This window comes from Garra rufa, chromosome 11 (genome assembly GCF_049309525.1).
Source record: "Garra rufa chromosome 11, GarRuf1.0, whole genome shotgun sequence".
Lineage (NCBI taxonomy): Eukaryota > Metazoa > Chordata > Actinopteri > Cypriniformes > Cyprinidae > Garra > Garra rufa.
This window is the reverse complement of record NC_133371.1, coordinates 21,388,930-21,405,782: the sequence shown is the minus strand read 5'-3', so window position 1 is coordinate 21,405,782 and position 16,853 is coordinate 21,388,930. Positions and strand designations below refer to the sequence as shown.

The window sequence follows — 16,853 nt, the reverse complement described above, 5'->3', positions numbered from 1 at the left end:
AGGGGGATGACCAAATTGGGCCACATATTGTTTCCTTTCTCGCAGATCTTATCTCAAGATTAAAGAGTTTTATTGCTTTACTGTAGGTTGAAATTCTTTGCTTGCTGAAATCCATCCTTACAGTGGGCACATGCATTTATCCATCTAGCAGTCTGGTTATTAATGAAACCAATGAAAGAGTTACTCTGGAATAGCAAGAGTGTGAAACAGAAACACACAAAAAGGGAAAGATATTGTTAGGGGTGCGTGCAGGACGAAATGAGACGATAGACGATATTCACAAATAACAATATATTTAATATAATTCTCCAAGATGAACAAGGCAGGAACAGGCAGGAACACAGAGAGCTTTCACACATATCAAATAACGTTAAGGACTGACAGAGAACTCAGGAAACAAACAGACTTATAAAGACAGACTAATAATTACAGACAGGTGACGGTGATTACACAAATGAGGACTAAACCAAATGATCACAAAATGACAGGGGGAAGACAAATGGGAAAAACCAATGACAAAACAGACAGAACTGTGACATTACGCCCCCCTCCGAATAGGCGCGTCCCCACGCCGTAGAAAAAAAGAAAAAACGAGAGGGGCGGAAAACCAGAAACATAGAGTCCATGAGGGAGGGGGCTTCGGCGGAGGACGCAACCGAAGGAGGGGGACCAAAACAAAAGTCCAAGTGGATGACAGGACAGTCCAAGGGGGCGACGACGGAGGGAGGAGCCAGGAAGGAAACAGGAGGGACCCGGGGCAGGAGGAAATCCGTAGGACCCAGACCACAGCCATGATGACGGCCCATGGTGGAAGGAAGGAGGAGCCATGGTGGAGGGAGGACCGGCGACTCCATGGGGCCGACCGACAGAGGCGGAGCAGATGGAGGAGGAGCCCGAGGCGGAGACGGAGAGCAGAAGATTCAGGGTGACGCTGAGGATCCGGAGGGCCAAGGTGGAACGTAAGGCTCTGGTGGCCGAGGCGGAGGCGGAGTTCCGGAGGTCCGCGGCGGAGCCGGAGCGACAGAGGATGGAGGCTGTGCCTGAGGGAGGGAGGAGTCCACAGGAGCCGGTGGGACGGCGTGACGAGGCACAGCCGGAGGAGCAGAGTCCTGAGGTGACGGAGGGACGACAACTGACCAGTGCGGAGCCGGAGAGACGATGGAGCCCGGTGGAGCTGGTGGACCGACGGGCGATGGTGGAGAGGAGGGCGTCGAGAGCCGTGGTGGAACCGCAGGGTCGGAGGGCCGAGGCGGAGTCCTGGACTCGGAGGCTGGAGGTGGAGCTGAGGGATCCTCCAGCCGAGACGCCGTTGGAGACTGGCAGCCCCGTGGCGAGCCCACTGCACAGATGTTGGGCTGAGGGTGAGCTGAGGGGCTGTCAGGGGACAGTGGTGGCCAGACAGACATGGCAGTGGATGACAGAGGGTGGGTGGGAATTCCGGGCAGATAGGAAAGTCAGGACAGACAGATAATTCAGAAAAAAAATCAATTAACCCTCTGGGGCCGACGGTCACGCCGGCGTGACCAACCTACTTTTTTTAAGATCAGCGCAAAAGACACTAAAAATGCTCTGTCGGTTTAAGTCATACACATTAGAGATATACATCAATTGAAACTGTAAAGCGTGTACTTTTATTTGGGTACACTCAAAAGAACAGCAGAAAGTTGTGTTTTTTTATTTAGAATAAAGAAAACAAACAGGGTGATTTCTGTTTTCTCTGTCTCCGTGAACTGCTTTTAGAAATGCGTCACTTATATCCAGTGTTGGGTGTAACGCGTTACTAAGTAACGCGTTACTGTAATTAAAATACTTTTCCACTGAAAAAGTAGAGTAACTGATTACTGTTCATTTTTAAGTATTTTAATTACAGTTACGTTTAATGTACTTGCGTTACACTGTAAAATAATTAAACTCGCTGAATATCATTATTTAATTTGATTAATTAATCTTCTAAATGTGAAAGTAAACTCTGCCGCTTTAAAATCGTTGAAGTGCAGGTGCACGTGATTTCGCGCAAGTTTGCTGCATACTCCTATGGTATTCTTAAAGGGGATGTTGGACTCGGCTGAAGCGAGTGGCTGTTTTGCGAAATGGAAATATGCCCATTACTTCAGTTTTCTGAAACAAGCAGACAAGAACATTACAGTAATATGTAAGCTATGTCCTGGGGAGAAAAAACTATCGGCCGCTGCGCTGTCAATAGCACGAGTACTCAAGCACCTGACACGGCAGCATAGACGAACACTTCTGTGTGATCCTTCATATTCGACGGATAAAACTGCGGCAACTCCTGCTAAACAGGCAAAACTTGATTTTACTTCGGTAGCGCAGAAAAGTGTCTGAATGAGCAAGGTTACAGTTCACTTTGTGGAAACACATGACATGATTACAAAAATGGTCATTAAAATGTTTTAAATATTAAAATATTGGATAGTATCATAAAAGCTCCTTGAAATTCTAAATAACATTTTAGATTTGTTTAAATAAAGTAAAACATTTATTGAACTCATTGTTTTAAATTAAGTTTCACGTTTACAGGTTGATACATGTAATTTTTAACTTTTCTTAAGTTTCTTAAGAATAATATATATATTTTGTTATTCTGGAATTGTGTTTCTTACCGAAAGAAGGTTACATTTCTTACAAAAAAGTTTATTATTATAGAATGTTTTCATAGAATGTAATATAGATTATTAAAAAAGCTAAAATGCTAAACTATTTAATGTTTGACTCATGTTTTATTTAATTATCTATTATTTAAAGAGTTTAATTTCTATTTTTTGTCCACTCAAGGTTTATAGGGATTTTAAGAAGTATTTAGTTAAATTACTTATTGAGTATTTAAGTTACTTTTTAGACACAGTAATTAGATAAGTATTTTAAATACAACATTGATGAAGTAATTAGTAATTAGTAATTAATTACTTTTTTAAAGTAACTTACCCAACACTGCTTATATCATTCAAACACGGTGAATATTTAGCACACAAACATAAAAGTGGTATCTACTGAAAGCTTGAGATTTATGCTTTTAAACGAAGTAAGTTTTATAAAAAACAAATAATCTGTGATAAATTAATCTATATGAAACCAAGGAGATGTCTAGTCTATCCAGTTCCAACTAATTATCTCTAATGTGACCGCGCCCACTATCGTGAAATCTTTTGCCATGCAAATTAGCCATGTGCTACTAGCACGGCAAGGACCGGAGTATCTGTACGCGAGGAAACTCCCACATCACCGCAACAAAGCAACATGACTTCAAGTTCATCTTGGTTACAGTTTGTTACTGAATGAAGATATGCTGTGAGGAATAAGACTTATATTTACCTCAATCCTAAGAAGGACGCGATGCGACGCAAACCCAGCAGGAGGAGACATTTACATGAGTAAGTCTTACTTTCATTTTCCTACTAGCTTTCGCTGTTATTTACTTTGACAAAACATGTACACATTTTACTAGTTAGACTTATTCCAAACTAAAATTCCTGACTTTATCAAATGAAACATTATGAAGTACATTTGATTGCATTGCATCTCTTACAATGGCAGGATATTTATAATGTTCTAGAAAAACGATGTGATTATGACTGTGAAATGCATTTATGACGATATCTTTATGAATGTAGAATCATACTTTATTTATTTTATTGTATAACAGTGTAAAAGTAATATGAGTGCTTACACTGAATGTGTGTTTACATCACGTTTATTAGTAATATAGTGCTAAACGATAATTATTAGTTTCTTAGATATTACATGTCCTTTTTTATTTTTACATTAGTACAAATTCTAGTATAGTATAGACTGTATTCTGACAGATGATCCTGATATGATTTTTGGTTTGTTTTGTTTTTGTAGTGATCTCAAACCTGCTCAAAAGATGAATCCTGCCCTCTTTCCCATGAGTCCCTTCAAACTGTTTTCCTCTGAGAGCACTAGAAACTTGAGATGTTCAACTACACTGATATTCTAGTGTAAACAAGTTTTTGACTTTTTTGTATTTTTTTTAAGGGCACACAAAATAGCAGGTAAGATTTGTTTCATTTGTTGAACAGAATTCAGAAGAAGTTTTCAGAAATGCCACAAAGTCTGTGCACATCTGTGTGGTAAGATGAGGGAGCTCAATAATGTGTCTTGGACCTTCATTATGTATGTTTTGTTTATACAGTGATAGTAAATAAAATAAAAATAATCTAAAACTCCATTCTCTGAATCTTCTCACATTGTTTCCTTACTTGCTATAGTCAAGTCAGTCATTGATGGGGCCATTAGGGAGGGCCCTTTTGTCTTTCAGGTGTGAATTGCTAAATATTCATGGGCCATTGCCACACCTATGAATAATCCCTTTCGATCACAAAACATGTTTTATAAAATTTAAATCAATATATTGTTTTCTCTGAACGAGTGAACAAGATGATTTTCACATCATTTGGTTGAAAAAATTCTAGCCTACGACATCCAATTATCTAAAGTCTTGTAAAGAAATGTCCTGTATGTGCTTCATGGCCTTATTTCAGTGACTTCAAAACTTTAGATTTTCAATAACCACGCATAAACATAGTTTTCTCAAAAACACAAACATGCACATTAATGTTGCTTGCATATTATTGTAGCCCAATATGTGCTGATTACAATGTAATCTGACTTTAACCATTCATATGTATTTAAGATACTGAAAAAAGCACAAATGTCAGGGCATGTCAAAACTTCTTCAGGGCCCCAAAACACCTCAGGCCCCAGAGGGTTAAATCCCCAGAATGTGGTCCAAGCTCACCCTCAGTGGTGGTGCAGTGGGTAGGGCTCTCTATCACCCTCTCTTGTTCCACATCATACTCCACCGTCGCAGATGTTGTAGTCGGCTCTCGCACCTGGTCCGATGGGTCAGGCTCTGGCTCTGTCACTCTCGGCTCTGGCTCTCCATCGTCGGTGGGCTCGGGCTGCAACTCCGCTTGTCGGGGTGATGTTTGGCTGGGTTCTGGGTCTGGTGTGGGGCTGGTGTCATCCTCCGTGTCCAACGAAGATCTGCTGGACACCAGCACCCACACGATGTAATCAGCGATGCTCTCTCGAGGACCTTCCCCGGACAGCTGCTCCCTGATGGTGTGATTCAGTCCATTTCGGTAGAATGTGCACAAGCAGCTGTCCGGGTAGTGCTTTTAAGGTGGACAAAGTCTTTAGTGTGGTCCTCGAGAGAGCGATCCCCCTGCTCCAGGAGAATGATTCGGACAGCGGGATCCATGATGAAAAACAAAAATAAACACTGAGAAAAACGGAAAATAAAGCAGGGGAAACTGTTTTGGTCAGTCCTTCTGTTAGGGGTGCGTGCAGGACGAAACGAGACGATAGACAATATTCACAAATAACAATATATTTAATATAATTCTCCAAGATGAACAAGGCAGGAACAGGCAGGAACACAGAGAGCTTTCACACATATCAAATAACGTTAAGGACTGACAGAGAACTCAGAAAACAAACAGACTTATAAAGACAGACTAATAATTACAGACAGGTGACGGTGATTACACAAACGAGGCCTAAATCAAATGATCACAAAATGACAGGGGGAAGACAAATGGGAAAAACCAATGACAAAACAGACAGAACTGTGACAGATATATAAATTTAGATATTTATTAATTCCATTAATAAAGGACCTTTTCTCCCAAGCAAGAGGCACAATTTGGTATCCCCAGCCTGAGCTGTGTAGCCTCCCGGGCTTGGTCCAGTGAAGTTTAAATTGGTAATATCTGCTGGCTGGTCTTCATCATCTACCTTTACTGGGTTCTATAATCTGGATGTCCCTGCCCTTCAGACATGGATCTTATCTGTCTCATCACCGTAAGCCCCTATATGAATGGTTATGTAGACCTGGATCTCATTATTAGAAAATGCTTCTTAGGAGCCCTCATTGTGGGTGCACAAGGGCTGGGCTCGCAGAGCAACTTCTTTCTGCACTCATTTATAGTATGCCGCTATTGGATACATTCCCATAGCCTTTTACACAACGTGAGAGACTATTTTCAAAGGGAAATTCTCCTGTTACTAATGTAACCTCATTTTCCTGCGATAACTGGAATAAGTGTCCCTCCTGGCCATGACAGGTAATACAAGGAAAATCAGGGACACCATACTTGGCCATAAAATGGAACTAGGGAAGTCAGGGACAGCCCTCTTGGCCGTGATTAGGAAGTCTAGAAAATCTGTGGCGGCCCTCCTGGACATGAAAGGATACTTTGGGTAATTAGGGATGACCTTCCTGCAAATGACAAGGAACTCGAAGGAGTCTGAGACAGCCATTGGTTGGCATAATTGGAAGCACCAAAGACAGAGGAAAAACCTCTGGAACCACTGGACTCGGAAGTGCTGAGATCACTGGACTTGGTACCACTGGTCTTGGGAGTGCCAGGAGAGATGAAAGAGAACTTCATTCTTCTTGTACAGTCTTTTCCTTTTCCTTTCTGCTGAATCAGCATGAGAATTAGAGTAGCAGAGTTGAACTCCAACCCTAATTAAATACAACTGCCTGTAATTTCATCAGAATTTCAAAAACATTTATTAGCTGGTTCTGTTGTGTTTGATCAGGGTTGGAAATAAACTCTGTAGGACAGTGGACCTCAACAGGCCAGAGCTGCACACCCCTGCTCTATTGCAATGGTTTCTGAATGTTTCATGAACTAACAGGCCTGTCCCAATACCCATTGAAATTGTTGAGAGCTGATTATAATATGTAATTTTGGACAGAATGAATGAATGAATAAATTTCTTATAGGAATTACACATTCTAAATGAATGACGTGAGAACCATGTTTCACGAGTTCACGCTTACATATAATTAGCCGGAGTATGGTAGTGCGTGCTGTCCGGAGAAAAGGCTCCGAGCTCGGAAGCGTCCCGAGCCCAGAGAACCCCCCATGGGAGTAGCGAGAACTCGGAGTGCGGAGTCGGGGTGGTGGAGGGATACTGATGAACTGTCAGGTGAATAGAGGTGAGTCGGCTGTATTTGTACTTATGGCACTGATTGGCTTGAGTGGGCTCCTCTTGTCATGTTTGCGCTAAGTATCTGACGCGCTCCTCCCGAACTTTGTTATGGCGCTTTTCCACTACACAGTACCAGCTCGCCTCAGCTCGCCTCGGCTCGACTCGACTCAGCTCTGTTTGGTTTTCCACTGTGTAAAAGTTGTACCTGTACCGGCTTCCAGGTACTTTTTTTCGTACCACCTCCGGCGAGGTTCCAAGCGAGCTGAGGCGATACTAAATGTGACGTGAAAACACAGCAGACTGCTGATTGGTCAGAGAGAATTGTCACTATTCACTGCGTAATCATTGCACGCGCCAGCAATAGTATCCAGAATAACCCCACCATTTTTAAAAAGTTTGGCCAGAGATTGCGTGACATATCCAATCCATTACATATTATGGCAACTCGGAAGAATACGCCGTGGTCAAACGAGGAGGTGCAGACAGCGGGTGTGTGTCGCGTAGAAGATAACGTCACGGCAGTTTCCTGCAGCGTCGCTATGACAAACCAGGTACTATTGTAGAGGTACAGGTACAACTTTTACACAGTGGAAAACCAAACAGAGCCGAGTCGAGGCGAGCCGAGGCGAGCTGGTACTGTGTAGTGGAAAAGCGCCATTAGTGAAACATCATTTCACGAGTTCACGCTTACATATAATTAGCCGGAGTATGGTAGTGCATGATTGGCGTGCTGTCCTGAGAAAAGGCTCCGAGCTCGGTAGCGTCCCGAGCCTGGAGACCCCCCCAAACAGCGATTAGGTGAGGGACAGCCGCCGGACTAAGGACACCCCCAAAATAGGCACTCAGGTCTGGCGGAGACCGGCGATTGAGAAGTTGCCACGTAGGCAGGCCGGAGAGGCCTGTGTGCTCGTTTGTGGCTACGGAGGCTACGCTCTGGCGACGTTCAACGCTTGCTTGCGGCAGCAGGTATGGAGGCCCACCCGGGAGGGCTCTCACCGGGCGGGGAGGAAGAAGCGAACCCACCTGGGAGGGCTCTCGCGGCAACTTACGGGAGATGGGACTCCTGGCGTTGCACCAGGCGGGGGGAAGAGATGTGGAATTTGGCCCGCCGGGCAAGTAGGAAAACCCGCCTGGGAGGGCTCTCGTGGCAACTGGTGGAAGATCAAGACTCCTGGTGTTGCACCAGGCAGGGGGAAAGGCATATGGAGTTTAGCCCTCCGGGCGAGGAGGGAGAAAAAACCCGCCTGGGAGGGCTCTCATGGCAACTTGCGGGAGATGAGACTCCTGGCGTTGCACCAGGCGGGGGGAAAGGGATGTGGAGTTTAGACCTCTGGGCGAGGAGGGAGAAAAAACCCGCCTGGGAGGGCTCTCATGGCAACGATGGGAGATCAAGACTCCTAGCGTTGAACCAGGCAGGGTGGTGGGAGGGTAGGGAGACCTGGAGTGGTAAGGTTACTTTTGGATGCTTATAGGACGATGAGGGTTTGGTGGGATTCTTTGATGTGGGACCGGTTGGTTCTGATGTAGTCCTGGAAGGTTTCTGATGACCATCTTCCTAAGTTTTGGATCTGCTGCTTCGAGAGGCCTTTCTGGGCTGCTGATGTTGCTGCCCCGATGCGAAAGGAGTGGCTGGAGAAGTTTCCTGCTGGGAAACCTGACGATTGCAGGACGGATTTGAGGTGTTTTTGGAACCAGAAGCAAGTGGCAGGTTTTTTGGCTTCGTCTAAGAATAGGGGTTCATGGGGGGATTTAGCCTGGGATTTCCTGAGGTGGAGGAACTTAAGGACCGACTGGTAGGGTTGGATTGGAGAAGGGAGGTTAAAGATGTAGATGAGATGGCCTTTTTTTGGCTTGGTCGGTCTTGCTTTGTTTGATTAGAAAGGATATAGAATCGTTGTCGAGCACTGTTAAATCGAAGATGGTGGGGTTGGTAATTGGGTCGAATTTAGAGGAGATGGTGAGTTCCGAGCATCTGAGAAACCCGAAGAAAGCGAGGATGAACATGGCATCGAGTGTGCGGGCAGTACTGAGAGGCTGGTAGCTGGTGCAGAGGGTGTGGATACATTTTGTGAGAATGTCTAATGTGATGGGCAGTCTGGGGTCGGGCCGGGTGGGCCGGGATCTTTGGATTCCCTTGATCAGTAGGGAGGTTTGTGAGTTGCTTATTTCAGGTGAGGGAGCACCGAACATAAGCTTGTGGAAGAATTGAATTGTTGGAGGGTTCTAGGAGAGACTGCTTGGAGGATGGTGTCCAGCGATGTGTCAAGGAGGGGTTTCAGAGGGTGGGTTACGGGAATATTAATTCTGCATAGTGAGGAACTGGGGTTGGAGATTGGTCCGCTCCTGAAGCCAGCGTCCTGAATTTCTGGAACAGAAACCGAGATAGGGAGTCAGCGATTTGGTTTTCAGAACCTGGAACGTGCTTGGCGACTAATATGAATTGGTCGCATGCTGAGATCCATATTAAGCGTCTAATGAGAGGCATGAGGGCAGAAGAATGAGAGCGGCCTGTATTGATGCATTGCACGGCTGCTTCATTGTCGCAATGCACTAGGATGCTTTTAGAAGCCCATTCGTTTCCCCAAAGGTAAGCTGCTACTACGAGGGGGTAAAGCTCAAAAAAGCTGAAGACTGGGGGGAGCCCAGCAGCTGGGGGGGCCATGGAGACGCAAACCAGCGATTTTGGTAAAAAACCCCAAAGCCGATAGAGGGGGCTGCGTCTGTGAATAGTTGGATGTCGATGGGAGACAAAACGAGGTTGTAGTAAAAGAGGGAGAGACCATTCCATTGTTTAAGGAACATGATCCAGAGCCTAAGTTCATCACGGCATGCGTGAGATAGGCAAACGAGATCCTTGAGCGTGTGAGCCGAGGAAGCGAGTGAGAGGAGATGAGAAATAAAGGGGCGACCTTGGGGAATGATGCGCATGGCGAAATTTAGGTGCCCGAGCAAAGAGAGCAGTTCACGTTTGGAACAGCTTGGGCTGGCGAGGAGGGTGGAGGCGACGAGAGTTATCCTGTCGATTTTTTCTCTTGGCAGGGAGGCCTGGAATTTAACTGAGTCTAGGTTAATGCCTAGGAACTCAATGGACGTAACCGGACCCATGGTTTTTTCCTGAGCGATGGGGATCCCATTGTGAGGATGTGAGCGGCTGGGATTGTGTCAGGTGGCGAAATGATGAGGAAATCATCTAGGAGATGGATAAGGTGGGGGATTGCGTAATTGTTCGACAGGATCCAACAAACGGCTTCCGATAACATGTCGAATATTTTTGGGCTGCTCTTGCAACCGAAGGTGAGACGGACGGCGAAGTAAAATTTTTCAAGCCATCATATCCCGAATAGGTGCCACGAGTCGGGATGGAGGGGCATTACCTTGAATGCGGAGGTGATGTTGACTTTTGCGAGCCAGGCTCCTCGACCTGCGATTTTAATTAACTCGATTGCTTGGTCTATATCGTGGTACCTAAGGGAAAATTCCTTGAGTGGAATCAGAATCAGAATCAGGGGAATTGTGGGGGGATGATCAGGCGTTTTTTTGCGGAAAATTTTCTTGTGGCCACTCCGATAGGGCTAATGCGAAAGGCTTCAAAGGGGGGATGGTCAAAAGGGCCGATCATGAAGCCTGATTTGACTTCTTTTTGGATCAAATTATCTACGACATCGGGCTCTACGAGGGCGGATTGAAGATTATGGCAAATCGTATTTTTGGAAAGTGCGCATTCAACGCCGGGGAAAAAAACGTGTCTGAGACCGGACAAAAGATAATCAGTAAATTCTTTGTCTGGATGGTGGGTGAGTTCAGTGGCTAGGTGCGAAATATTCACAGGAGTCGAAAGGTAGTTTTTAGATTTTTTATTTGTAGCTTTGTGCACGGGGCAAATGATGCGGGCGTGGGCCCCGCCACAGAAGTTGCAGACGTGGAGGAAACGACAGCGCTGTCTTGCACATCTCCCGCTGTTGAATGAATGACATGGCTGTCTGGCGTATGCTGCGTAAGGGTTGGTTTGTGAGGAATCAGGGTGTCCTGTAGTTGCGGGTCTTGGGACATAGCTAGATGATTTCACGGGGGCTGTGTCTGGGCATGGGGGAATAGAAAGAAGAATTTGTGGGCAGGTCATCGTGGAGTGGGCGACTGACCTGCAAACTGCACAGGAGATGTTCCTACAGCCCAAAAACACCCTGCTGTGGAGATCCGGGTCAAGAGCGCCCCAGTTGGGGCATTGATTCCACTGAGAAACACACACTGCACATTTTGCAGAAAAAAGTTTGTGGTATGTGTAGAAATGGCTCCCCCCGTAGGATAGCGCGAGCTCAGCTATGATGGCGAGATAGTCATTAAGCTCACGTCGCCTATGGGGGAAGGCTGAACAAATGATCTCAGTAAATCGACTGAAAGCGATGGAAAACTCAGAAAAAGAAAGTAGGCGAGATGAAAGGGGATTTGGGTTTTTTAGAGAGACTGAAAAGCCCCCGCAGTCTATCTGGCGATTTGCGTCAGAGGTAGGCAGGAGGGAGAGAAGAGAGGAGAGATCGACGTCCGTACCTGCCAATATCTGTGCTCTGATGTTGTGGGCCACTTGGGGGGGCTCCGAGGCCATAGCATTTGGTGGAACAGGCATTGGTGTTGCAGTGAAGAGGGAGTAAGATGGTTTTGCCTGGAGGAGGGAGCTAAAGGAAGCTGGAGGCGACGCTGAGTGTGGCGGCCAATGTGGCCAAGCGCTGGGAACCCTGTGATAGCGGGGGGCGGGGCTGCTTGTGGCGGCCATTGCGGCCAAGCGCTCGCTTGAGCTGCGAGCCCAGAGCTGACTGTGGCGGGAGGCGAGGCTGTTTGTGGCGGCCATTGCGGCCAAGCGCTTGCTTGAGCTGCGAGCCCAGAGCTGACAGCAGCGGGAGGCGGGGCTGTTTGAGGCGGCCAGTGCGGCCAAGCGTTCGCTTGATCTGCGAGCCCCGAGATAACGGGGGCGGGCGACGGAGCTGAGTGTGGTGGCCAAGCGCTTGCTTGAGCTGTGAGCTCCGAGCGAAAAGGAACTGGCAGCGGGAGTGGCCAATCGCTCGCTTGGGCCGTGGGCCCAGGTGTTGCTGGAGAAGGAGTCACAGTGGAGGGCTGGGCTGTGGCCGAGGATGTGTGGAGTCTTGTGCGGGAAGAAGGCAGTGGCGTTGTCTCAGCCGGAGGTTTGTGTTTTCTCTTGATCGCCTTTGAGGTTTGGGGAGTCTCGGGGGAGACGTTGAAAGGATGAAAGTCGGATTTAGCCAGCGCCTGTTTGAGACTCGCCATAGTCCATTTCTCCATGGGCGGGATTGATGGCCTGGCCGAGCGGTAGGAAGATGCTGGAGAGTTGTCCGGTGTTCTCGCCAGAGGTGGCGAGGGCAGGCCGAGGCGTCTCGGGCGATGCGAGGCCGTTCGAGCCAAGCGGCGGCCGCGAGATACGGCCTGGAGCTCGATTGGAGCGGCGTGCGGTGGAGTAGTGGTCCTGGGACCGGCCGAGGGAGAGTCTGAATCGTCTTCGGACTGGGAAGTTTGTCTTTGCGACATGATAGCAGACGTGCGAACCAGATACTGATAAAACCATCCTTTAACAGTATATGTTGCACAAAATTAGCAAACAATACGCTGAAACTAAATAAACAGAACTTATATATATATATATACACACACAACATATACATATGCTTATACATACATACACACATTATATATATATATATATATAAACAACAACAACAATGATAGCCTATAAGAGCTTGTGGATTGGCTGTCAATCAGGTGCGATCTAGGCCGCTGATTTGTGCTCTCTGCCTTTCTTTCAGAATTATCATTGGCTGATAAATGTTAAGATGCATTTATTTATGGTGAGAATAAGATGACGTCATTCACGTCTATCCCGTCGTGCAGCGCTCAAATTTGTGGACATGAGTGACTCCCATCGTAAATAACTTTGAAATAGTCAACATTTGGTGACTAGCAGATGAGATATGCAGACTTAGTGGGATGCAGCCTTTCGTTTGACTTGCATCTATATACGAGCTGTTGAACTGAACAACACGGCTCTGAATAAGGAGTCAATTCCCCTTGATGGGATCGATTCCAAACATTGGAATCGACTCTCAGTTCCCAATGCTAAGGAATTGATTCTTTTGAATCGATTCCCAGCCATGTGAGAGACCTCGCACGGAAGACTTTGGCGTGGCCGGAAGTTTGTATTTCCTTTTGGTCACCTTTGGGGTTTGGGGAAGCTCGGGGGAGAGGTTAGTTAGTTGCAGATTTTTTGTACAAGTTAAATTATTCTGCTTTGATTGACTTGTGCGAAGACTGGACAGCCAGCGCTAGTTTCATACTCGCCATAGTCCATTTCTCTATGGGCGGAATTGATTGCTTGGCCGAGCGGTGGCCACGAGATGATGCCTGGGGCTCGATTGGAGCGACGTGCGGGGAAGGTCCTGGGGCAAGCCGGAGGAGAGTCAGAATCGTCTACTCACGTGGAAGTTTGTCTTTGCGACGTAGAAGCGGACGAACAAACCAGATACTGATGAACCGTCAGGTGAATAGAGGTGAGTCGGCTGTATTTGTACTTATGGCACTGATTGGCTTGAGTGGGCTCCTCTTGTGATGTTTACGCTAAGTATCTGACGTGCTCCTCCCGAACTTTGTTAGTGAAACATCATTTAAAAAACAAAACAAAACAAAAAATCATGCTGTTCTGAATGTCAATCATTTATTAAATATAAAGTATAAAATACATTGTATATTCCTGGAAATGTATATGAACACATATGTATGTATTTTAATAAAAAAGGGACATTTCAAATAGTAAACTTCAAAGTACAAAGGGTGTATTTGCATAAAACATAAATAAATAGTGTAACTTCAAAGCAAGTAAAATAACAACTTGTATTTTAATAATAATGGTAATATTACAGAACAGCGGGCATTTGAGACATATGAGACAATTTTACATCACAATAATTTAAACCTATTTCTTTTGTGTTTCTCTTCCCATGATGGCTTTTTTAGTGTTCCTCTCTGGATGTAAAAGGATGATGTAGCACTTAGGGGCAAATATGGCCACCAGTAATCCAAAACTAGAAGCTAAAATGGCAAATATCTCCACAGCCACTGCATATTTCCCTGGTGAGCTCACATATGCTGGGACAAATGCAATCCACACAGCACAGAAAATCAACATGCTAAAAGTGATAAACTTTGCTTCATTAAAATTATCTGGAAGATTTCTTGCCAGGAACGCTAATAAGAAACTTACTGCTGCCAACAGGCCAATGTATCCCAGTAGCATAGAAAAACCAGCCACTGAACCTATAGCACATTCATATACTATTTTAGAGCGAGTATACTGGTTGTTTTTATGTGGTGTTGGAGAGGCAGTTGATAGCCAGACTGCACATATCACAACTTGAAGTGCTGTTAAGACCATAACTGTGCATCTTTGTTGAGCTGCTCCAAACCATTTCATTGCTCCTTTGCCCTCTGGTCGGGATGACTTGAATACAGCTATTACCACCATAGTCTTGACAAGGATGCTGGAGACGCACAGGACAAAGCTTATGCCAAACACAGCATGTCTTAACTGACATGTCCACAGCTGTGGCTGGCCAATGAACAGCAGCACACACAGGAAACACAGTTTAAGTGACAACAGCAGCAGAAAGCTCAGCTCTGAATTGTTGGCTCGTACTATGGGACTGTTACGGTTATGAGCGAAGATGACCATCACAAGAACGCAGATGCAGGTGCCAAGTAGAGATGCAGTGGTTAGAGAGATTCCCAGAGGATCCTCGTAGGAAAGAAACTCTACTTCTTTGGGGACACACTGATTCTTATCTGGATTAGACCAGAATTCATCTGGACACACCATGCACTCAATTGCATCTGTGAGTAAAAAAAAAAAAGTGAATGTAAAAGGTTAAATTAAATTCAGTTTCAGTCATATTCTGACAACAATAATCTCCTCGCCTGTTGTATTGGAAATCTCTCCATCTCTGCATGGTAGGCAGTCAAAACAGCAGACAGGGAGACCCTTCCTTCTGGCTTGTCTGGTGCCTGGGGGGCAGTTCTCACTGCACACAGACCGTGGAGGCTACCAGAGCACAGTTTATGTTGTTATGTAGTAGCAAATAAGACATTTATAAACCATTGTTCTACAGTATGTAAGATACATAAAATTAAAGGTAACATGCCTTTAATTATTAAAAATAAATAAATAAACAAAAGTTAGTAATTTAATACATTACTGAAAATAATTACGTTTTTCAATGGAAAGTTCCAGTATAATGCATCCTCATTCAGTGTAAGCACCTTCCCATTTCCTGCCCCTTCATTTACTACACCAACGCTGTAGGCCCGTATTGATCCATCAGAGTTTGGCTGCCAGTTTAGCACATCATAGATGGCCAGAGCATCTCCATTCTTATCAAACGACACATGATCCCCAAAACCTGTAGTAAAGTTCACTTTTTGTAGGTAGTGAACCAGCTGTAGAGTTTTTAAACAAGACAAAGTCAATATGTCAAATATGCATTCATACATTGTCATTCATACATGACTCACATATTTTACTATAAATTATTAGTTCTGTAATTCAAAAAAGTTTGAATGACTGTTTCTTAAAAGTGTAAATGTTATGCTTTAAAATGTTATTAATGTATACACATATTAATGTATCTTATTCAGTAACTAAAATAGCAATAATGTAATTGTGAAAATGCCAATTTAATTAAGATATCTTAATATATCTATGAATCGACATAAAGCACATATTTTGCTTTTCCACATTCTACTCTTCTATATGCCTGGAGAGAATTTGCACCATACTTGTGGGTATTACCTGCCAGGGTTTCAGGTTGATTATGTCAGCACAGCTGTTCCCACTAAATGGTCCTCTCCCCTCCTCACACTGCATCAGGTCATGAAGTGCATGTGCCAGGGCATAAACTGCTTTATAGACATTATAAGCTGCTCTTAACCCTGAAACATCAGTGTATGGTGTGTTTGTGGTGCTCAGATCCTCCTTTCCTGTACACATCTTTTTCATTGGCTCTCCCTCTGTTGCTGTAGCCCCAGTTTTAAAACTGCACCTGAACATGTTCTCCCAAAAGATCTTCAACATATTCTTTTTTGGATCATTGCTGGGACAAAGACGTAGCAGAAATTCTTGAAGTCCCTGGATCTCTCCCCGTCTGATAGCAATGCCCAGTGTGCCCCCCAAGAAGGGCAGGAAACGTGGAGTGTGAAACACAGGTGAAGTGGCCCAAGCTTCACTTGCAATCCACTGTCTGTCTGTCAGGTTTTGCAACACCACCTCATCCATTAAAGTCATTAAATAAGATGAAGTAGAAAAAACAACTACCACTCTAGCTGAAGAGGCCTGAATCACTCCTATTATATGCTGAATGTCTTTGGGGTTGTTATCATGGGGCAGGATTTCAGAAAAAGCAACACAACCTCCAAACATCTGCATTTCCTGCTTGAAGGACAAAGAAGCATAGATGCCGTAGTCATCGTCACTGTACAGCAGACCAACCCAGGTCCATCTGAAATGCCTCAAGATCTGAACCATAGCCCGCACCTGGAAGGCATCACTGGGGATTGTTCTGAAGAAAGAGGGGTACTTTTTTCTGTTACTCAAACAGGAGCAGGTGGCGTAGTGACTAACCTAATTAAAAAAATATGTAGAGAGAGAAGGCATGAGACAGAGAATTATGATCTACACACTCATGTTGATGAAAAAGAATGTGCTAGAAGCATTGATTCCGGATATATATATATATATATATATATATATATATATAGAGAGAGAGAGAGAGAGAGAGAGAGAGAGAGAGAGAGAGAGAGAGAGAGAGCATAAAAGTAAT

At 45.0% G+C, this 16,853-nt stretch overlaps 1 protein-coding gene across 1 annotated transcript in view; it reads right to left on the bottom strand.

The window, feature by feature from the left end:
• Window positions 1-13,957: 13,957 nt before the first annotated feature.
• The window catches only part of LOC141346034 (extracellular calcium-sensing receptor-like), a 4,429-nt gene continuing 1,533 nt past the window's right edge, over window positions 13,958-16,853 (bottom strand). The window contains exons 3-6 of the mRNA XM_073850953.1: window positions 15,827-16,654; window positions 15,247-15,474; window positions 14,956-15,079; window positions 13,958-14,871 (exon numbers count right to left, since the gene is read on the bottom strand). Coding sequence (XP_073707054.1) covers window positions 13,958-14,871; window positions 14,956-15,079; window positions 15,247-15,474; window positions 15,827-16,654 — 2,094 coding nt within the window. The remainder of the gene's footprint in view (window positions 14,872-14,955; window positions 15,080-15,246; window positions 15,475-15,826; window positions 16,655-16,853) is intronic.